Genomic DNA, 24,690 nt, shown 5'->3' on the forward strand with positions numbered 1-24,690 from the left:
TACAAATGAATATCTGAGCTTCAAAAATTTTAATCAAGTGACCTTATTTAAACATTAGAATTAAGATTTGAATCTAATCTTATAGACTTCAACATTCATGCCCATTCTATTATATACTACTATTCTATATACTACTATTCTACCTGCTGTTCTATTTTTTTCTATCCCATTCCATTCCATTCTTGACCATATTGTATGCTATTATTTAAAAGTACTGGCAGTGTCATTTATATATACAGCAGACTTTCTTCAGAAAATGGAAATGGAGACTGGCAGGATTGACCTTGGTAGTTAGCAGTACATGCCACCCTGGTAAATACTGGTAGTGAGTGGTTATACAGTGGTTAGTTACCAGAAAGATATCAAACTCATCATTTTATCAATGCAGTGACCAGCCTTGTGCTTTGAACTCATTCTATTCTTGTACAGACTTCTATTAAGGGAGGTGATAAGCTTTTTTACCCAACTCCTTCAATACGTCCTAACAGTGAACACCAGGTGATGCCGTCTGATGGGGCCAGCAGGGAGGACAGGAAATGTAACATGCCAGAAACACACTGGCAAACTCACAATCTTCTATGTGAAGAAAAATGACAGATATGACGTGTGTATTTGTACACAAACATATGTGCACCACACAGACTAGTTCTATAGTTGGTGTATTCCTAGAGATGTGAGTTGAACAATAAAGGAGTAGAATGATTGACTGCACTGGAATTTTTCATTTGACATAAACATTTAGTCTTTCCTAGTCAAGAAAAACAATGTTTTTAAGTTCCAAACTGAAGTCACAAACATACCACTCTGTAACCTATTTCCATTTTTTATTTTGGATGGAAGCACACCCAAATGGAAGCTAATGATCGCACTTTGTAATGTTCAGATCAAAGGGAAAAAAGAATCAAAGAATCACTTGGCACAGGCTCCTGAGTTAAAAAGGGTTTCCTACATGTCAATATGTTCATTGATTCTCCAGAGAAGGGGAACATAAGAGTAGCTGAATTATATAGGCCTTGCAGCTAGATGAACTGAATCACATGTTTCTTAGTCTAAGAAATGTAGACATGGACAATAATAGATATATATATACTCGAGGCGTAGACTTTGTCCAGAATTCATTAAGCACATAATAAAAAGAGGTAGGGTAAATGACTACCCGAGTGTGCTTAAACTTATCCAGGGATAGTTCATTGATCTTCCTTAGCCTGTCTCACTCCTGTGGCTATAAAACAATGTCACAGATGGCAGTGGACCCTTAGAGTTCCTCCAGGCCCTCTATGCATGAGGAGGAATCTAATCACAGTTGCCAACAAAGGGCTGGCCTATGTAAATGAATCCAAAAATATTTACTTCTCTGAATATTACTCTTTTTCAAATGCTAATAAAAGCTAAGCCCAAAATATTTTGGAGCCCTCCTCAAATGAAGAAAAAGTACAACACAAACATTAGGCATTCTATTTTCATTGTGCACGTGTCTTGTTTTATGCATTCTATCTTAACATATTTAATTCTAGCCATGGCCCTGGAACTTGGTGGCTGGCACTTGGTAGAATCTCAACCACGATTGCTGAATGAATAAAATGAATTGTGCAATGAGCTTTGTCTATTGAAAGTCATTATGAAAGTTAAGTACATCCATCTCAGAATTTTTATAGTTCAGTGAACAAAGGATATGGTTAATGTGTGCAGAATTTCTTGTAATAACCCATAGAGCACTCATCAGTTATATATTTTTCCAATTATTTTAACTGAAAACCAGGAGACTACAACAAACATATATATATATATGAAGCTGTAACAGTTAAGTAATGAGCTACAGCGAGGTTATAACACTGAGTTAGTAGTTTCAGTTTAATAGAAGAATGTTTAAGGAATAATGGGCTGAAATGTTACATTTCTCTATGATGACATCTTTAGCAGTAACTTTTTTATTCCCTTTGTGTTCATATTTTATTTTAAATGGGCCATAAAATATTGCCCTCCATTAATGGCAGCCTGATAGGATAGCTCCATTTCCAGGTCCTTCCCCAGAGGGGGGCGGTGGAGAATGCTGCTCAGGGCTGCTGGTTTCTGCCACAGCCCACTGGCTCCTCTAGGAAGGCAGAGCCACGTGACCTCTTGAGTGCAGCTACTACCCTTTTCTCCTAGCAACCGCATTCTGTTCAAGTGTGGTGGCTGCGGTTGCCAGGATATTCTTCTATTCTTGTCCTCCATGACCAAACCAGAGAGAAGAGAAAGTCTCGACCGAACCAGACAGAAGATACGGGGAGAGGGATCCAGGAAAACAGAGTACCTTCCCCTTCAACGAGAAAATGACTTTGTGGTTAATGCTTTAACAAAATGTGTAAATTTTTTCTTTTAGGTAAAATCAGAAAAGCAAACTTTAAAGACAACCTGCCAAATAACGGCTATTAAACTTTTAAAACACCACTCACCACTTTATTATTATTCAGCGAAAGAGACACTTTTTCCCAGTGAAAGAGAGGAAGAATGTCTTAAAATTGTCAGAGTGACCTGAAAGATTCTGAACTATAATTACCAACCTGCTTCACATGCCAAAGTTTAAAGTAGATCACACATTTCAGTGAACAGAAGACATCACTGATTGATTATAAAGTGCATACTAATTTCCAAAATGTTACAAGGTGAAAAAAAAATGTATGCCTTGGAATTGTTGAAACAATATACTATATTATCCCATTCAGAATTTCAATCATTTCTGTGATAAAATTTCTTCCTTATTTATAGAAAAGTAGGCAAATTAAGTTTCTCAGAGTCATACAACTAATAAACAACAGAGATACAACAAACTCAAATTCATATGTTTAACTATTATGCTCAAAATTTCCAAGATGCAATATTGCTTCTTCAGTTTCTTGCACAGATAAAAAATAAAAGTTAGCAACTAACATATTGACAGAATTTTACAGTTGTAGCATTTGTCATATTCCTAGTAATTTACTAGGTATCATTAGCTCTGTTTCACAAATGAGAAAAACTGGACCCAGGAAGATAGAATGAGTCACTCAAGGTCACATAATTAGAAAGTGGCAGAGCCAGGAGTGAAACCCAAGATAAATGACTCTCAATCCGAACCATGTTTGATTAAGGTCAGATATTAACCAGCTACCAAGCTTGAAATGAGATCATGAACATAAAGATAATTCAAAAAGAAACATATTGGATATACTGTATAAGAAAAGATGTTGTCCATATCAGATGAATCCATTGATTTACTTAATGAATTATTGAATGGCTACTTTGAACTTAGGCTGTTTTAGTACCTGAGGTAGGGTAGTGAATAAAAGACAAAAGTCACATAAACTCCCAATTTCTATAGAGAGAAACAAGGTGGGAGTGGCAAGGGAGGAGGAGCTTGCAATTTTAAATAGTGGTCAAGGAACGTGTCCCTGAAAAGGTGTGACATTTTAAGCCAAAATACAGACAATAAGAAAGTAAACCACATAATATGTTCTGTGAAAGAACATTCCAGGCAAGAGCAACAAAGGACCTGAAATGCTAATATTCTGGCCTATTGCATGATCAGAGAGCTAATGGGGACAGGATATAGAGAGAGGGTATGGACAGATCACAGAGGACCTTGTAAGCCAATGCAGATTTGGGGATTTCCTCAGAGCACAATGATAACCTTGGGCAGAGTAGCCTCATGGAATTTGGAACCCAGTCAACTTCATTCAACCTGTCCTAAGTATTCCAAAAATGTCTACATCATCAATCCAATTTAATCATGAGCAACCAAATAGATGTTACTCTGTGTCTAACTTGCTACCATTTTATAAAATCATGGCTTATCTAGAAAGCATTGACAGGTCAGCTTCCAGCTTAATGGACAGCTAATAAATAAATATGTATTAGGGACCTATTACCTGTGCTAGGCATTTTAAGAAAAACTTTCTCCACCTTCCTCCAACTCCCCAAATTTAGTCCCTACTCTCAATAAGCTTCTAACTGTGAGATCAAAAAAGCCTTTACCAAGTGTTCACTTGTGGAAGAGGAAGCATGGCATTACTCCAGAGGTAGCCAGAGAGTTTTATTGAAAGCAGTATGCAAGGTGAAGTTTTTTTTAAGTGGATAAAAGCAGGTAAAACATTTCACCCAGAGGTAACAGCATGAGCAAAATCAGGATGACTTAGAATAGCATGGCCATTTTTTTAAAAGATAGACCCAACCCATTAGTTCATTCAATATGGCTATGGCCTAAGGTGCCTGAGAGGGAACAGCAATGGGAGGCAGACAGGTGGGAATAACCGGGGAAAGAGCCATTCAATGTACCTGGACTTTATCTGGAGGGGATGGGGAGACATGGCAGCTTACTAAGTGTAAGGAAGCATCTGGAGCCACATGTTTGGTCACTCTGGCACCACCCTGGTGGAGGACAGGTGGCATGAGATGCAAATGAAGTCAAGAAGAATGTTGTATTAGTCCAGACATGATGATGACGGTGAACTGGAAGAGCAGAAAGGGGAACGTGGGGTAAAGGTCGAAAGTACCCAAGAGGTCGACTAAGCCAAGGTTAGGGGTAGATTAGAGGAGCAGGGTGTGAGTGAGAAAGGGTCATGTTGACTGCTGGTGTTCCAGCATGGGTGACTGAGCAGATGCCACCCTCTGCCAAGGATATTGGAAGGAAAAAGTTTTGCCCATGAAGAAGGCAAGAATACAAGCGTCATTGTTCTGATGCGGTAGTTTCAGTGGAAGGAGAGATCACTAGGAAGTGGTCAGACAAGGACTCTTGAAGGCCTTTAAGACTTTAGCATAGACCTAAAACATGGTCAGGATTTCAAAAAGTGAAGGGAAGGACAGCATTTCAGGCAGCGATAAGTATAAGCAAAGGCACAGAAGTAAACATATTGGGCTCTGCAAGTAGGAGAGTGGCGGAAGAAAGAGGAGGAAGAGGAGGGTCCTTAAGCGATAAGGAGTCTGCATCTGAAATCACGCTTTCAGAAAGACGGAATTCACAACTTCAGAAGCCATCCAGGTCCACTGTTGATCAGCAACCCTAGATGACTAATAGTTGTCACCATAAATGTCCTGATGATATTGATAGTGACCCCATATGAATATGACATTTAACTGTCATGAGTTCACTCAGCAGCTGTATAGCATAGCTAGAACTCAGTTCTCCTGATCCCACATCAAGATGAAACAGACATGTTAGTAGTTTAGTCTTCATAAGCACTGTGCCGTGCTCTCTCCTACCACACAATACAATAGTTATAGTTTAATTATCAAAAAACAAATTTATCACAAATTTAACGCATTATTTAAATTGATTTACTTCACCAGGAAGCCTTTCATTGCTCTTGTAAGTTAAACTAAATAATGTAATGAATTTTTCCTACTGTTTGTATAAAACAATTATAACTACAGAATAAACTTTAAGTCTATGCTGTCTCTTCAAGCCTATGATAATCAAATTTTAACTCCATCAGAATAATATCTACCTTAAAAATTATTATTTAAAAGTCTCAGCTATAAAAATATCACTTGCTCTGTTTAGTCTTAAATTATTGCATGTGATGGTGATGGTGAAGTACTTGCAATGTCTTCTCAAGTTCATCATGGAAAAAAAACAACAAACAAACCAACCAACCACAGACCAGAGCAGTAGCTACAGTTACTTATTTTCCTGACATACATTCCGATTTCTCGATTTCTCCTCTTTGTCTCCCCTTGGGAACAATCAAATCCCTAACAGGTCTTGGCAATTCATCATTTCTTGCTTTCAGAGCCACCCTCAGAAACAAAGGCTTCCTGCGGTGCTGCGTATGTCGTTAGGAACCAAGGCAGATCACAGGTAAAAGGGGAGCTCAGATCACTCCAAATGAGTTCTTTCAGGAGACGCTGCTTCTCCTATAACATAACTGGAAACTGTGAGCACAGGCAGGTGTAGGGCAATCTGCTAAACACCTGTCAAAACAAAATAAAGGAGGACCAAGTCTTTCCTTCCTTCCTCGCGCTTTTAAGCTGCCTCGGCCTCTTCTCTTTGGCAGCTTTATTTATTTTGATTCATTTCACCCCCATTCTGGCTCTGCACATTATACCATTTCCATTCATAATTTTTCCAACAGCTTAGACCCAATAAAATGGCATTCCTATCTTATGGCTTACATATGCATTTCAGGAACACGTTTCTCTTGGTTTTCTTTCTCTGTTAAAGGTGATCTCCATTTTTCTGATATACCTCAGAAATCTCCTGCTTCACTTAATTATGCCCTAAACTCTCTGAAAGGGACCTCAGAGCCCAGAACAACACAGGGAAGCAGGTTTGGCAGGCAAACGCATGCAACAGCTAAGGGATGAAGATAAAATAGCGCTCATTCCTGGGAAATGACTGCAGGGAAGTCTCTTCTAGCCTAAGAAAAGTGAGCCTGCTTCACTGCCTTGTGCCCAGAACTTTGGATGCCAAATATATATATATATATATATATATATATATATATATATATATATTCAAAACCTGCTTTACAAAGGACTCCAACTGTTTTGCAGAGGATTCCTTCTAAGATCCAGTTTAAAAAAATCAAAGGTCAGCCCTGGCCAGTTGGCTCAGCGGTAGAGCATCGGCCTAGCGTGCAGAGGACCCAGGGCACACAGGAGAAGCGCCCATTTGCTTCTCCAACCCTCCGCTGCGTCTTCCTCTCTGTCTCTCTCTTCCCCTCCCGCAGCCAAGGCTCCATTGGAGCAAAGATGGCCCGGGCGCTGGGGATGGCTCTGTGGCCTCTGCCTCAGGCGCTAGAGTGGCTCTGGTCGCAACATGGCGATGCCCAGGATGGGCACAGCATCGCCCCCTGGTGGGCAGAGCATAGCCCCTGGTGGGCGTGCCGGGTGGATCCCGGTCGGGTGCATGCGGGAGTCTGTCTGACTGTCTCTCCCTGTTTCCAGCTTCAGAAAAATGAAAAAAAAAAAAAAATCAAAGGTCAAACATAGATCCCTCAGGAAGCAGGCAGCTTTGTCTGTATTGTCCGTTAATAAACGTGACTCTCCCAGAACAGTGGCCCACACATACTAGGTGCTCAATCAGTCTGTATCAAAAGAGAAATTTCCCTGGGTGAGCCAGACACAAAAATTCTCTCAATCATTCAGCATGAATCCCTTTAACTTAACAACATTTCCTCCCCCACCACCACTTACTCTTCATTCCCAGACTATTGCTATAGGAGCCAAGTGCAGTGGAACATCAGAGAGACACAACAAATAAAACGTTACATTATGAATTTAGTCTTTGCTTTGTGATTTGAAAGATGTTTCAGTCCCACATTGATTTCTTCCTTACGTTTGTATTATCTGCACTTCAATTGCTGGTTTATCCCCTTATTTTCAATGTTCAGTGTTTAGCTTTCCAGTAAGAGAATGAGCATAAATAAAAATCTCTACTTTATTTCATATTGAATTCTAAAGATGGCTTTCCCAATGAGTAGTGAAGTGATTATTTTTCATTTTAATGCTGATTCCCACTTTCTAAACTTGTATATTCTTATCTGATCAAAACTTTGAAAATTAACTTTTTTGCTCATTACACAAAAACATTAAATTGGACATCTTCTTGTGGAACAATTAAGAAAATTATAATCAGAAGAGTCTTTTCTTACTTGTTTTAACAGCTAACCATTTGGTCAACTGACAAGCAATACAGTTAATATTACAATCAAATCTTCTCATTCAGCATAGAAGGAAAATTAGATTATTTTTAAATTTGTCTTCTAAGCAGAAAACACTTTTTTTTTTTGTCATTTTGGGTGTTTCATAAAGTTTTTAGAGAAAAACCAATTTGTAATATTTGTCCCACAAAATCTTTCTTCTGGCTGTGAGTTAAAATATTAATAATGAGGAGATGAGGAGAACAAAAGGACCCATTATTTTTGTGGACTCAGATGGTTTCTTTGAGCTTATTATACCCCGTGATTCTAAAACACCTTACCTGTCCATAGCCTCGGGGAAATTCCACTATCTCTGCACTGCTAACTTGTACCCTGAAGTCTGGAGGCGAAGCCCAAAATAGGGCCTAATTAATCAAAATTTCTCCCAAGCACCAGGTCCAACCTAAAATAAGTGAATGAATGAATTAGTAAATTATAAATATAAGTTTTTTCCTAATATTTGTTTTGATTTTGATAAACATTTACACTTTCTCAAGAATGCATAAAATTGGTGCTCCAGAAAATTTTACAGCATTTTTCCTGAATCTTCCACATTGATAAATTTGCTTTCCATTGCCCACAAACTTACTTTTCTACAAACCTAAAATAAACGTGTAAAATAAGTTTCCCTTGGCTTTGCGACCGATCTGCGGCGGCTCTCCTCTGTTTAGTCCTCTTCTCTCTACATGCAGAGTGTCCTCGGCTCACCTACTCCTGTGGCTCCCGTCTCAGCAGCTGCTTCTTTTCCCCTCTAGCACTAAGGGTCTTCTCACAATTGGCACCTCTGCCTGTCTATTGATATGTCAGGCATTTGATTTGATTTATATTTTAGGCAATTTTGCTGCATTTCTTACAGCCAACACACAGGCACACACATGCACACATGTGCACACAAACATTTTTTTTAAGTGAGAGGAAGGGATATAGTGAGACACACTCCCACATGTTCCCCAACTGGCAACCCCCATATTGGGCAGATGTTCGAGTACTGAGCTATTTTTAGGACCTGAGCCTGATGCTGGAACCAACTGAGCTATCCTCAGCACCTGGGGCCATGCTTGAACCAATCAAGTTGGAGAGAAAGAGGGAGAAATGCTAGAGAGAGAGGGGAAGAAAAGCAGATGATCTCTTCTGGCAACCCGCATATTGGGCAGATGTTCGAGTACTGAGCTATTTTTAGCATCTGAGTCTGATGCTGGAACCAACTGAGCTATCCTCAGCACCTGGGGCCATGCTTGAACCAATCAAGTTGGAGAGAAAGAGGGAGAAATGCTAGAGAGAGAGGGGAAGAAAAGCAGATGATCTCTTCTCATGTGTGCCCTAACTGGGGATTGAACCCAGGACATCCATGTGCTGGGCTGACGTTCTATCCATTGAGCCACTGGCCAGGGCCAACACACAAACATTTTAACACAATAAGAATTTTATTGTTAGCTCCAGGAGGGATCATAAAAGGAGTTGTACCTAATAGATGATCCTTCTTAGAAAGAGTCCTGAAAATTATTTATGTTAAAATAGCAAAAAGAAGTTTTTTTTAAATAGTTTTATTTAATTATTTTATTTAATTTTTTTAGAGGGGGCAGGGAAGGAGAGAGGAAAAACACTGACTTGTAGTTGTGTCACTTTAGTTGTTCACTGATTGCTTTTCATATGTGCTTTGACCGGGAGGTTGAAGTCAAGTCAGTGACCCCTTGCTCAGGTCAGCAACCTTGGCTCAAGCCAGTGACCTTTGGGCTCAAGTCAGTGACCTCGGTATCATGTTGATGAGCCTGTGCTCTAGGCAGCGACCTTGGGGTTTCAAACCTAGGACCTCTGCATCCCAGGTTGACACTATCCACTGCGCCACCACCGGTCAGGTGCAAAAGATAGTTTTGAAAGCTATTTTCCAAATTTTAAATGGGTAATATTAAATAATCTTATCCAAAAGGAGAGGAAAAGAAATTTGCCACAATGTAGGGCCCTTTCCACTTAGACTCCACCCCTTAGAAACCTGCTCAATGAATATTCATAAACTTACCATTTATATTGGTCCCCTTCTTCTTGTGAGTGAAAAGGAAAATGTACAGAGAACCTGTGCTATTTCTCCAAACCCCAGTGCTCTTAAAGTTCCCAGTATGAAATCTGTCATCAGAATCATCAGTCTCTTCTCAGCTAAGATTTTAGGGAGAACTTATTCTATTCCTGGCAAAACCATGCATTTAGTTATCACATCAGCACTGAGCTGAGTTCTTCCCCATCCATAAAATATTCATTCCTTAAACATACTGAGCATCTACTGTGTTTCTTTCATTGTCTGGCATACCAGTTTACATCTACCTTGTTGGAGGAAGGAGAATGATAATTAATAAAATAATTTACAAAGCAGTAAATGGGATGAATTAAATAAAACAGATTATTGGTAGACTGTGACAAACAGCTGGATGGAAGAAGGAGGGACATCATTAGAGAGAATCTGGAAAAGGTCTCTTTGAAGAGGTAACATCTGAACTAAAGCTTAAGTGATGAGAAAGGTCAGGGGGAGAATATTTTAGGCAGAGAGTGTGGCAAGTGCAAAGGACCTGGGGTTACAAGGTTCTTCATGTCCTCTCTCTCCTGAGTTCTTGGAGCTCCTGGAATCTCCTGTCTAGGACTGTCCTCCTCTCTCAGGCTGTTTTATATATTGATTTTTCAGACTTAACAACATTCAGATGCTCAACTAGTCTAAAATTATCATGGCCTTATTGGATTTTACAGACTTCATTTTAATACTACATACTTTACCTTCAAGGGCTAAAAACAAAAAAGCAATTCAAAGCAAGCTTGCATCTTCAACAAGATCATTGTTGACCCTATTGTCTAATATTTTATTGTTCCTTACCTAAGAATCCATGGGATACACTCCATAGAATTTAGTACCAAGATATAAAAATACTTCTGAAAATCTGTTTTGTTTTGTTTTTCATTAACCAGTGAATGGCAAACAACCTGTCCTGTAACCCTTTTATTTTGACTGCTGGAATCTCAGAGCTAAAATGTAGTGTTCCTGCTACAATAACACTCTTATCCATGGTTTGTGGTGTGTTCACCCTTCCCCCAATTTATTTCTCTCTATAGTTTCTTATCTCTGTTTTGTTTCATTTTCATTGCCCTGTGTGAAGAGGGCTTTTATTTTAGTTGCCTCAAACCTTTGGAAATAGTAGATGTGTAAATCATTAATCACAAGTACTTTCTAGACCATCACAGGTGACTTCCTCATTGCAAAATCCAATGTGTTGCCTTGGTCCTATTCCTTGCTCTGTCACATGACAACCACAACCCTTAGCTACTCGTCTGTCTTAAACCTGCCTCTCTTCTCCACTATTTCTTGGAAAATTAATATACATACGAATAAAATTGGTTAGACATACCACTTCCTTGGTTTCATGGCATACTACAGTGTCTTCCTTCTATTTCTAACCTTTTGTTTCATTCCGGCCCTCTGTGCGTGAGGGCATAGATGTCTGTGTTGTGTATTTTAGTTGTCTTCTTTTCTCACATGCCCAGGATTCTATTCTAGGCCTCCAGTGCTCTCCACACTTTCCCTTTGCCAATCGTCTCCTACAGTCACCTCTCAGGAAAAGAGTTTCAAATTTTATTTCTAGCCCCAGCTTCTTTCCTGAGTTTGCAATCCAAATTCCCTGGAACCATGGAAGCTCAGAGTTAGAATGAAGCCATGGAGTTCCTTACCCTCCCCCCAATCTTTAACATGTCCCCTTCATAACCTCTCTGACAAGTGTTTGTCTACCAAGCATTTGACAGCATATTTACCACCTTGCAAGGCAATCCACTGAGCTAGCCAGCATCAGTGGATTAAAGTTACTTCCAATAGAATGGCAAAAATCTATCTCTATGATGTGTGCCCACTGGTTTTAATGTTATTCTTAAGAAAAAATGATAAGAGCTGAGACACACTAAATGCCAAATGTACCAGGGGCATTGCCCATATTATCTCCCAACAAGTCTGTCATGTGGCGTTATTATTCCCGTTATATCACTGGGGCAACTTCAAATCAGTCTAATCAGTTCATATGGCCCTCTTCCAAATGGTTATACACTCCAATTCACTAGGGGAACCACTCTCCTCCAGGTTCAGAAAGTAAAAATTCCTCTAATTATTTCCCATATGAATTATTGCTTTTTGGTAAGTTTATCATCTGTATTGGAAACCTCTAACCATGGTGTTCAGAAGGAAAGAAGTTCAAACTAATATTCCAGTTGTGGTTTGAACATGCAGGATAGAAGAAAACTGTCACCAACTTCATTGTAGATACTGTGTGCCTCTGTTGACATTGCCTAAGATCACACCTGTTGCTTCCTACTGAATCAACTAGGCTTTTAATCAGCATCCTGTTGAACATCTGCTAGAACTCTGATGGACAGTTCAAACTATTTCCCCAACTGAACTCAGCTTGTTCCCTCCCTAACCTCTTCGTCAGTTTGCTTTCTCCAGGTCTTAATAACATCGGGAATACCCAGACACACAGGCTCAAATCCTCCATGTGAACTTGAAGGGTTTATTTACATCTTCTAAATTTCACTGGTGACCAAATTTTGAAGGCTCAGAGTTAAACATGTTCTCACAACATCATCTTCCCAGTGCTGTAGGTAGGGCTTTTTGCCTGTTCTCAGTTCAGGTCTGGACAGCTGAAATTCTTTTCCTGCTTCCACCCGCCCCTCCCCGCGCACGCGCGCAGACACACACACACACACACACACACACACACACACACACACACAGAACTCGCCCTGCAATCCCTACTTACAAGCGCCCATGGGGCTCTGTGACTATCAAGGGCAATTCTAGCTATTTACCTTGATGTTAACGGCTGCTGGTATCTGTCTCTGGTCTGGTCTCACCATCCTGTGATTTCTCATATGTGTTATATACTTCTGGCAAACTACACCACAAAGTAACTTTTTAATTTCCCCAGATCTGTGCCTTTCTTTTTTTTTTTTTTTTTTTTTGTATTTTTCTGAAGCTGGAAACGGGGAGAGACAGTCAGACAGACTCCCGCATGCGCCCGACCGGGATCCACCCGGCACGCCCACCAGGGGGCGACGCTCTGCCCACCAGGGGGCGATGCTCTGCCCCTCTGGGGCGTCGCTCTGCTGCGACCAGAGCCACTCTAGCGCCTGGGGCAGAGGCCAAGGAGCCATGCGCCTGGGCGCTTCTCCTATGTGCCCTGGCCAGGAATCGAACCCAGGTCCCCCGCACGCCAGGCCGACGCTCTACTGCTGAGCCAACCAGCCAGGGCCTGTGCCTTTCTTTATTTACATTGTCCTTGAGCCTGGAAGACCTTTTTGTTTTTGTTTTTGCCTGCCATTTTTCTGTCTTTCAATAACTTGAGAAAACGTCAAAAGCTCTATGAAATGTTTTGCCAGATCTGGCCATCTAAAATTTACCTGAAGTACCTGAGTTCTCACAGTATTTCCTTTTTCTTCTAGAATATAGCAGTACTAGCAATTTACATATTTTCTTTCCTCAATTGGTCTTCAGGCTCTCTGAGCCCTGGCTATGTCTTATACAGTTTTACTATTTCCAGTTACAGAGTAGGACTTCAATTAGTTGCATTAATTATGAATAAAAAGGTAGGAAACAAAAGAGGTGAAACTGATAACTAGCCAAATCTGAAGAAAACTTGAAAATCTAATGCAAACACTTGGAAAATCAGCTCAACGGGCCATGTTTACAGATGCACGAAAAGGCCACACTCCCCTTCCATCATTTCTGCCTGCCCCTATCTTACTGTTTTTGATGGCACCCTCTGAGCTCTGCTCTCCAGCTCATGACCTGCTTTTTTCCTGAGCTCTCACCAGACCAGAACTCTCCCGGGGAGCGTGGGGAGAGGCCAACACACCGGTGCCAACTCTGATTTTGTTTGGAATCAGCAGTTTCACAGAATAACTACTCCCAGTGATCCTACTAAGCAATAAATCCACATTCCCTTAAAAGTAATCTCAGTAACAACGAGCAGCCAGTCTTCCCTAAGCATATATGTCACCCCCCAAAGTCTTAATAAATAGTTTAGACATTTCGTCATTGAATGGCCACATTGCTCAATGAAACAAGGCTTAGACTGTGCATGTATTCAGTGCTGGTATTTTCAAGCAATGTAGAGGTCTCTTGACATCACAAAAATGAAATAGATTTTATAGAAGATAAAGTTTGGAGTCTTACACTCTAAAAAACATTTGGAACAGATCTGTTATTGTTATTATTATTTTAATAAATGTGCTTGGATCTTGTTATCACCTACAAGAATTTTCAATTCTTTACCACAACCTGTATCAGGTCAAGGAAAGAGCTGCACATTTTTTCCTTCCTGGAGTTAACATTTATTTAATGAAATTCTACCTCACAAAACATCACTTGCATTACTCAGATGTTCAGTCAATGAAATTACTGAATTAATGGGAAAAAATTACCTTCTTAAGATTAGGTCACATGAATTCATAAAATTGCAAGTGGTTACATAATACAGCAGTTATATAATAATGTATTCAATGATGTTATACTTTAAGATATAATGAGTTTTAAGCTCTTAGTCTTGTGTTCTGAGCTTAGCCTTCCTGTGTTTTGTTTGCTTTTTCTTTTTACCTCATTGGAGCCTCCCCTTGTGTTTTAAAGTCTGTACCTTTACCTTCTAAACACTTGGCTATGATGTCATAGGCACCAGCTCAGTTGTTTCCTGATTATCAACCCACAAACCAAACGGGGAGACACACACACATACATTCAGACACACACATAAAATCCTCTTTCCATAATAATTAATTTTGGAGACAAATCTAGTGGATAAGGATCATTCTATCTCTTGTTTTCAGCATAAAATGATATATAAATATATTCTTCAACTAAATCCATCATTGATTTAAATACAGGTGGTTCATTAGACACTGGGTTTACTAAAGGCAATTGAATCCAAAATATTTCTTCAGTAAAAATTCAGATAACTGGAAAGAAGGTCAAGAAAACATAGGCTCCAATAGCTTAAATCCAAATTGCCAACATTATTTACTCATAATTTCACAGAAATATGACAATCAGGCCAGTTTACTTCTGATTACCAGAAGAGAATAAAACATCAGTTGTTTGTTTGTTTTGTTTCTGACAGATTTAACATATGAATTTCTGATCTGTCTTAAATTTTAAGCAAAAATTTTTATAACTGTCTTAAAATGATAAAAAATAACACAAATTTTATGTAATTAGATGTACAAAAAATTGATACTCTTTCCTCTTCAATTTATGCATTTAGAAATAATATATATATTAATAATACAAATAATAAAAAGAAGGAAGGGAAAAATCAAATGTCAAGCTTCACACACACAACAGGCAGGAAGAAAATGGCACTCCAGGTCACACTCCAATTTAGAGTATTTAGTATTCCAATGCAAAATTCAGCATTCAGCTAGTCTTAACGGCCTGTAAATTATATAGGTCATTATTTTGCTTTATGGCATGTCTGCTTTAGTGCCCTCATAAAAGATGTTCGCTCGTCCTTTGCTTTTATCTAGTGAGTCTTGGTCATATTAAACTCACAGGTCACATGTAAAATGCTCTATGGCAGTGCCAAGTAGAAGTAAATAGAGGAAGAAATAGAATCAAACCTCAAATCAGCATGAACAGTTACTTCTTAACAGCCCAGCTAAAGGTTTAATGACAAGTGAGCTCAATTTAGTGGCTGAAATGAGGGTTAGGTTTACCTTCCAGTTAAGTCATTAGTGTATGGAACCAAATTAACCGTATATTTACAACAGTTTGCTAGGAAGGCCTGAAATCTTTACCTTGACTTTATAAATGATGTCTAATCAACCAATATCATAATAAATCCAGTAGTTGCTAGATTTAGAGCTCACCCTAGAGATTACAAGTAGGTGTTGAAATGGATTTCTTTCTCCAAAATCTATATCTCTCTATATATCTATATCTATATCTAATCTATATCTATCTATCTATCTATCTATCTATATCTATCATCTATATCTATCTATATATATGTGTATTTATCATCTATATCTATATTTATATCTATATTTATATATCTATATCTACATCTATCTATCAAAATCTATCTATATATATCTATATCTATCTATCATGTATCATCTATATCTGTCTATATCTATATCTATATCTATCTCTATATCTATCTATCATCTATATCTATATCTACTTATATCTATATATCTACATCTACATCTATATATCTATATATCTGAAGAGAGTATTCTGGATTTCTGGTCAATTTACTAATTTACGAAAAGATTATTATCAGAGAAGCAAATGCAATGGTATTGGGAGAAAACTTTATATGGTACTTTTATTGCAGGGGAACTGTGGGTCCTAAGGAAGGGTGGGGGTATCACTCTGTCTCCCCTGGCTGAGCCCCTGCCTCAACATTTTAATATACTTTATAGTATCATGATCATTCAGGGCAGTCTTTATGTGAGGGGGGAAAGGCACAGTACACATGCATGTATGTTTTCTCTACGGTAATGAGGAAGAACTGGGAGTTGGATATGGGTTCTCAAAGAGGATTACGCCCCCTGTGTTTTGTTTTCTGCATGTGGTGGTGGTTGTTAGATCACCCACCAGCACAGCCACTTCCTGCTTTCACTTCCCATTATCTGAGTCTCTGATTAGCAGCTTTTGTTACAGGTAAAGACGTCTACACTTTGAGATTAGTTAGCCTGAAAATGCTGAATCCTAAGGTGATCCTGGCATATTACTCCCAAGGTATATTTAATTATGACTTATAAACTTAGAATGACCAGTGCTCACTAGATAAAAGCAAAATAATAGTAAGTTGAAGAAGCTTACATGTGAACTCCTTTGAAAAGAGGCCATGTTTAATTAGTTTTTGCATCTAAACATCATATCACAGAGCTTGGCACATAGTAGGTGTTCAAGAATATTTATGAATGAATAATGTAACTGGTTGGTTAAACAAGCCGGTCAGAAAAAGTATAACACAGCAAACACACAGAGAGCAACTTCAGCATTAATAAGGACCATTAGTTTAGACACATACTGGCAAAAAATTAAAATCCTTTCAAGCACTTAATACCTACATTGTGTTTCTTTGGTTTATTTTAATTATTTAAATCTATTATATAGTATCTAACAATTTCATAGTGATGGAATATATATATGAAATATTTTATAGACAAAATTTCACTGAATCCTTCAATATTGTGTACAATCAGTCTTCCATTTTATAGGTAGTGATATCAAGGCTCAATAAGGGTAAGGCTAAATTCTGGTAATTGAATCCAAAAACTGGGCTCTTTCTACCAAATTACATTCTCTGCTTTCAAAGTCCCTTTCTTTCAAGGGCAATTTTCTATATAATTTTTCACATTTTTTTTTTTTAGGTGAGAAGAGGAGAGATAGTGAAATATACCCCAACTGGGTTCTACACAGAAACCCCATCTAAGGTCGATGCTCGAGTACTGAGCTATTTTTAGTGCTTGGGACTGATGCACTCCAATGCAGCTATCCTATATGCCCAGGGCCATGGTCAAACCAATTCAGCTGCTGGCTATGGGAGAAGAGGGAGAGGGCGGGGAGAAGCAGATGACTGGGAATCAAACGTGGGACGTCCATAAGCTTGGCCACTGAGTCACCAGCCAGGGTCTGCGTTTTCACATTCTCTAAAATAAATCATATAAATTGCTATTTTTCAAACAGCAGTTTTTCAGATAGTTGTTGATTCTGATTAATTGAAGCCCTCAAAAATAAGTGTCAGTTGAAGGAAACAGGGTGGGGACATGGGGTAATTTTCCTAGAACCAAAATTGGCCCATAAAACCCCTAGATTAGATAGCCTTTTATAATACACTAAAAACAAGCTTCCACCTTTTATTGAGTCTGGAAATAAATAGGATCAGTATTGTGAACTTTCACAAAAGAGTTTTCCCTGAATGTAACTCACTATACCATTAGGAAGACCTGAAATCATTGAAGAAATAAAACAAATATTTACCTGTTCATTTCATTTATGTTATAATTTCCCTTGTGTTGTGCCTGTTTTATTGAAATGCCCTGACTCTTCAGTTATAACCTTTGTATTTCAATAGCCAATCAGCAGTACTGTGAAAAGCCTATGACACAATACAAGAAAGTAAATATTTGCTTTGTAAAACACATTCATTGTCTATAGTAAAATTAGGTTTATTGACACAGAAATATTATGTTTTTATCTCAAACATAAAGTTTGAGAAATTTAGACATATTTTAGGTGTTTATTACTCATGCCAGAATTTTAAGTATGAAGTATTTATATAATTTAATAAGGTAGCCTGCATGTCTAGTGAATAGTAGAGCAAGAATTCAAATTCAGTTGTATTTGAAATGAGGTTTTGTGTTCCATGACAACTCACTGCTTTTCCTCTTGGGCCTCCCATTCATTCTAAATTCTAGACTCATTGACTCTGAACTACTGAGGGTTTTACTATACTGGATAAACTGGAACTAGCAATAATTACACAATTTTACACTTTCTAGGTAGTTTAATATCTAGGGGACTTTCATAGAATTTTCAAGCTAAATATTTAAGCTTTAGAAAGCAAATTTCTCAAAAGTTGTGCAGTTAAAAGTGTCAAAATCAGGAGCTTTCAAGAGCACCAAATCATGTGAAGCATTACAGATACAGACCTCATGAAAAGGCTAGGTTAGAGTCTTATCTTTTAAATATTTAAATTTCACCTAAGGGTTAAAAGCTGAGATATGATTCTAATCTGACATGGTTTTATAACTAAATGCAATTGATGTCATTCAGATAAGATATTTCAATTAATGCCGTTAGGACCTCCATCTACTGCTATGTTTCTTTTCAGTTTCATTGATTACAGGAAAAGGTGGAAGGTCTGTAACATTGGCAATGGGCAGAAACAATCCAAGAAAACCCGGGCACGCCTCGTGTACAAGCTCTCGTAGTAAGGTGGTCGTGCGTGTGCATAGCACTCAAACAGAAAACAGAGAGTTCCCAACTATCAAGTGTGCCTGGGCTTCTGAAAGGCACTGTGCACTCTGGAAAGCCCAGGCCTAATGGCGGGTGGCAGTATGTTACAGACACCATCGCAGCCCTGACCCCAGGGCTGATCCATCTCCAGCCTCTGAGGACGTTTGCTCCGTTCCACCCAAGTCGAAGTCTGGTTCAGCCACAGTGAACTCTGTAGTCTTTGCCACGTGTCTTCTTCGTCACTAAGCACTTCCATTGTTTGCTTTTGCCATTAAAAAAATTTTTTTTACATTAGCACTCAAATAAATAAGAAAGATGTAGCAGAATACCAGTGGGAAAATGAGCCAAAGACTTTCTTATAAGTATGTCAAAAATTTAATCAGCATTATTAGTAAGTATAAAAAATATACCTATCAAGTTAGTAAAAGATTTTTTTTAAAAGACAATACCATGGCCCTGGCTGGTTGGCTCAGTGATAGAGCGTCGGCCTGGCGTGCAGGAGTCCTGGGTTCAATTCCCGGCCAGGGCACACAGGAGGGGCGCCCATCTGCTTCTCCACCCCTCCCCCTATCCTTCCTCTCTGTCTCTCTCTTCCCCTCCCGCAGCCAAGGCTCCATTGGAGCAAAGATGGCCCGGGCGCTGGGGATGGCTCCTTGGCCTCTGCCCCAGGCGCTAGAGTGGCTCTGGTCGCAACAGAGCGACGCCCCGGAGGGGCAGAGCACCGCCCCCTGGTGGGCAGAGCGTCGCCCCCTGGTGGGCGTGCCCGGTGGATCCCTGTCGGGCGCATGCGGGAGTCTGTCTGACTGTCTCTCCCCGTTTCCAGCTTCAGAAAAATACAATAAATAAATAAATAAATAAATAAGTAAATAAATATAAAAAAGAAGAAAGAAAAAAATGACAATACCATGTTGGCAAGTACTAGATGCTCTAATCATCAAGCCTAACGGGGAAAAATGCATATGGAAATACGGAAAAACACTAGGAATAAAGATGTACATCAATTAAAACGGAAACTATTGGAAATTTTTAAAAATTCAAAAATAAAAAAATGGCTAAATAAATTAAGACATTGATAAGATGAATTATTTCACTAAATTGTATTAAAAATACAAATTTTAATTTCTTGGTAAACCCCACTCAAAGTATTGTTAATTTTTAAAAAGCAAGTATGAAGGTCTACAATATGATTTGTACTCTTCCAAAATTAAAAAAAAAAAGGTTCACATATGCATAAGAAATGAACTGGTAGTAAACTGCCCGGTGTTTTCAACAGCAGTTCCTAAGGCATTGGGCTAATTGGAAGTACTCAGCCCATGCTGGACAGATGTTAGGAAGTGGGTCTTTATCTGTACTGAATGTCTGAGGTAACTGAGCTTAACCCAGTGTTAGTGACAAGGCTGTTAAAGGAGGAGGCAGGACACAAACTCAGGTCAGCTTGACCCAAAGCTTGTGTTCATCACATCCATGCTCCCCCCCCCCCCAGGTAATTTCAACATTCTGTTTTATACATTATTTTTTTAAAATAAATTTTTATTAATGGTAATGGGATGACATTAATAAATCAGGGTACATATATTCAAAGAAAACATGTCTAGGTTATTTTGTCATCAAATTATGTTGCAAACCCCTCGCCCAAAGTCAGATTGTCCTCCGTCACCCTCTATCTAGTTCTCTGTGCCCCTCCCCCTCCCCCTAACTCTCTCCCTCCCTCCCTCCCATGTCCTCCCTCCCCCCCCCCCACCCTTGGTAACCACCACACTCTTGTCCATGTCTCTTAGTCTCATTTTTATGTTCCACCAATGTATGGAATCATGTAGTTCTTGTTTTTTTCTGATTTACTTATTTCACTCCTTATAATGTTATCAAGATCCCACCATTTTGCTGTAAATGATCTGATATCATCATTTCTTATGGCTGAGTAGTATTCCATAGTGTATATGTGCCACATCTTCTTTATCCAGTCTTCTATTGAAGGGCTTTTTGGTTGTTTCCATGTCTTGGCCACTGTGAACAGTGCTGTAATGAACATGGGGCTACATGTGTCTTCACGTATCAATGTTTCTGAGGTTTTGGGGTGTTTTATACATTATTTAATCTGTTCTAGGAGATCTAAAATGAGCATACATTGCTTTTATAACTTGGAAACAAATCAATAATGCTATACTAAAAACATGCATATTCACAAAGTGACAATCCTAAAATCTGCTTCCTCAAAAGATGCTGTATCATGAACATGATCTTTAAGTGTTCATTTATTATTTGGGAATAAGCATGGGCATTCTTTTAAAAAACATAATCCTAAATCCCGGAAGATTTTTGTAAGCTATGTCAATTGTGCAAAATTTATTCATTTAAGAAATACTTATTGAACACCTGCTTTTTGCTAGATATTGTGCTTGGTGTGGGCACAATGACAGGAGTAACAGTCTAAATGACTTTCTTTGGATTAGGAAAGTCTTTGAGGGATAAGTAGAGATGGAAAGAGATAGGGAAAATGAGAGCATCCATCAATCTAGCCCTAAAAGTTCTGGGTGCCTACATCAAAGGATTTCTTTATTTTTTAAGCTTTCTGTGAGAGCTTATAATACTTCTGAGGATCCCAGACATCCCTCTGGAAATGTCATACAATTTTAAACCTGTTAAATGCATCCATACTTAAATTTCGACTGCGGTAATCAGATGAAATAAATGCTTTTTTCAACATCATGTAGTGTTATCTTCATCCACTGGGTATACTGTGGTCCTTGCATCTGTACTTATGGGTGGCACAATATCTTCATTGTTAAGTAAGCAGAGCTGGACCATCAGAAAAAGGGTTCTCAGCAGAAAGGCAGTTGGAAGGATTCCCATCCTCTTGGCTCCATACATCTTTGTCCATGTCCACCTTCTGCTTTTCTAGAAAAGCCCATGCCTTTCAGCAAATTGACTTCTGATACGAAGGCCACTGTCTCTCTCTACAACTGCAGACTACCAGGTAAATGCTTTCTTACTTTTTAGCCCTTGAGTCAACTCCAATTTCTATAGATTCAGATTTAGCTCTGGCTGATACAATAAGGTCAAAGTAACTCTCCTTGTTAATTCTGTTCCATGGAATAGCTGAGGAACCAGAGCAGAAAGGGCAGAAATTGGCACAACATCTTATGTTGTTTGTAACTCAAGTGGTTTTTGTCATGTTTCAGACTACAAATTCAGGATGCAGGATGAGTGCCCACGGTTCTGAGATCAGGTGTCCCTGCCATAGAGATTCATCTATAAATGATACCATCCAATTATTTATAATAATAAAAATTGTTTTTGTTTTGTCATCTCCAAAAATTGCAAATAAACTACCCTCTCATAGTTTCTTCCAACATAGTTTTTAATATTATGAAAACAAGGAATAAGTCTACTCTCCCATGAGCATGTTAATGACTGTTTTAGTTCATGCTAACAGAAGAAATAGCTTAATAATACTAACTTAACTGGAGGAAGTTGAACCATTCATTCTTTTGAATTAATAAGTACAAATCCCTTTTTCATTATATATTAGTGATATAATGTATATATTTATGGATACCTGCTACTATTACTACAAAGAACTTTAGAAACAAATGTAATTTAAAGTGTTTCACAGTTCTCAAAATTAATACACATAGTATCTAGCAGCTATGAAACCAGGAGGAAAACATTATTTTCCATTACAAGAGTAAAAATCATTTCTCATTTCTCCAGTCAGATGATGTTCAGCAAGATGCATCACCCAGATGACCAGTATGTATAAACGCTAGAAACGCAGATGACAGCCAGTCTCTGAAATGCTTTATTCTAGACGGGAGCCAAACTATAAGATTTATCTTTATTATTTGCGAGAGCCATCTCATGATGGAAATAATCTCGCTATAAAACAATTTTTTTAAAAAATGAAACAGTTATGGGAAGCTTGCAAAGTTCTCTAGACAAATCTTCCAGAGACTCTTAAAGAAAGCATTTATCAAAGGGTCATAGAGGTCAGGACAACTATGCCAGGAGCCAGGGGCAGCCTTGCCAGCTAGACTCAAATTGTCCCAGGTGAGCATGTGTCCGGGCTCCGGATGGAGGCGGAGGGCACAGGGCGGGTCTCCGCAAGGCTGGCATCCTCTTTGGCCCGGCGACACCGGCGACACCGGCTCTGCCCCCAGGAGCCCGGCGACTCCTGGGGATGGCGCAGGCTTGCCCGGGACGCGTTGCCAGCGGTCTGGGGCTCGCGAAGAGCATCCCAGCCCCCGTGGCCTCCGAGGCCAGCTCTGTCCCTCCGCCATCCACAAACCCTCCGACATTTTTCGCGGAGACTGGGAGGTAGCGAGAAGGGGGGAAAAGCGCCGCGAGTCTGCGCCCACCCTCTGCCGCAGCGCACGGAGAGGAGAGGAAGAGGAAGACCGGCGAGGAGGCAGCTATTACACGGTGACCCATCGATAATAAGAAGAATCAGCATCACCCACAGCCAGGGAGTCTCGGGTACACCCACCCGGGCAGCGGGTAAGGGCTGGGTGGGCGTTCCTCCTCCTCGTCCCCTCCGCGGCGGCGAAATCTACCCCAGGCTGAGCTCACTGGGTCTCTTTTTCCTTCGACTAAGAGGAGGGGAAGGAACAAAAGAGACCGCAGCCCCCTCTCTGATCACCACACACGGGCATCTAGGATGCACACGGTATGCGTCTTTGCAATCCCGTTTCTACACCTCTCCCACCTGAGCAGGGCACTTCCCCCAAAGGTAGAGAAAGGAAAATAGAGCGCCCGCGGCGATCGGTCGATTGGACACTGTTCATTTCACATCGGGGTTTCCAACAACCAACCGCAAAAATCCCGCAGGACCTCGCGCCCCCGCGGGGTCCCCGTCGCCCCCCGCACGGCCCTCTCTGCCTGTCGCCCATAGGCGCCCCGCTCTCCTCCAGGGACCCGACGAGGGCTCCCCGGGAGGGCAGGACACTCGTCCAGCCGCCCCGCAGCGCCCGGGAGGCGGCGAGCGCAGCGCGCCGAGGCAGCGACGCGGGATTCAACTTCCCAAACCCGCGGTGCGGCCCCCGCTCCCCGGCCGAGACCCCCCGCGCGGCGGCCGCCCCCCACCTGGGCTTTGGCAGTTGCGCTCTCCACCCCTCCTGCCTTCTTCTCCCTCCTCCACCACCTTTAAAAAATTCATCCATTGGTGCCAAGCAGACATTTTGCTGTCATTTACTTAAGCCCCGCTCGGTTACGGAGGAAACATCTTACCCAAGAGCCTGGAGGTGCGGGCAGCGCGCGGAGAGGTCCGGGGGCACGAGGCTGGGCGGCTCGGTCCTCTAGCCGAGCCTGTGCGCTGCCATCCGTCCAACTTCAGCACCCGGCGGGCGAGGAGAGAGGGAGAGCGGCGAGGATGCAGGGGAGGCGGGCGGAGGAGGGAGCGGTGGGCGGAGGATGGAGCGGTGGGCGGGGAGCGAACCGGCGCCTCCCGGCAGCGCGCATGCGCCTCGCGGGCCGGCTCAGCCGCGCGCCCGGCCGGGTCCGGGGCGCCTCTCCGCCGAGCGCGCGGGGCCGCGTGAGTCACAGCCCCGCCCCCGGCCCAGCGCCGGGGGTGCTGTCCGGCCCCCGCGGGCTCGCCCGGGTCCCGCGCCCCCGCTGCGGAGGAGGGGCTCCGGTGGGGCTCCGGGCTCTGGAGACTCGGCTCCGGAGCTGCGCGGGAGCCTGGGGAACCTGGCTTGGTTAGAGGCGCTGGTGCCCAGGCTCCTGCAACTTCAAGTTCCCCCGCAGCCCGAGTTCTTGTATCCTGCGCGAGGAGAGTGCCTGGCGCCAGAGCGCCTCCTTAAGGGACAGAACCGAGCTGGCGCGGCGGGGTCCCCGGGGAAGCAGTCCCGGGGGTGATGGGGCTGGGGAGGGTGGATTCGAGAATGGGAAGGTCAGCAAGCCGGGCTGACCCCAAGGGTCGACTTTATAAAGAGTCCTTTCCTTGGTTGACGTCCTCACTCAGAAATCAGACCATTTCCCCTAAGAATTATTCCGGGTGCCCTCTGGTCTGGGGCATAGTTCGGTTTCAGGCGTCTGGACCACCGGACTCAG

General features: G+C 41.0%; 1 protein-coding gene across 3 annotated transcripts in view; it reads right to left on the bottom strand.

Moving 5' to 3' along the window:
* Positions 1-24,053, bottom strand: part of RGS17 (regulator of G protein signaling 17) — a 96,321-nt gene extending 72,268 nt beyond the window's left edge. Inside the window, exons 1-2 of one of the 3 annotated variants that reach the window (XM_066248226.1) lie at positions 23,869-24,053; positions 7,940-8,061 (exon numbers count right to left, since the gene is read on the bottom strand). In XM_066248226.1, the coding sequence (XP_066104323.1) occupies positions 7,940-7,947 (8 nt within the window). In that variant the 5' untranslated portion in view covers positions 7,948-8,061; positions 23,869-24,053. The remainder of the gene's footprint in view (positions 1-7,939; positions 8,062-23,868) is intronic. The other 2 variants (XM_066248223.1, XM_066248227.1) reach the window with 2 other exon arrangements.
* Positions 24,054-24,690: the final 637 nt, after the last annotated feature.

Source organism: Saccopteryx bilineata, chromosome 12 (genome assembly GCF_036850765.1).
Source record: "Saccopteryx bilineata isolate mSacBil1 chromosome 12, mSacBil1_pri_phased_curated, whole genome shotgun sequence".
Taxonomy (NCBI): domain Eukaryota; kingdom Metazoa; phylum Chordata; class Mammalia; order Chiroptera; family Emballonuridae; genus Saccopteryx; species Saccopteryx bilineata.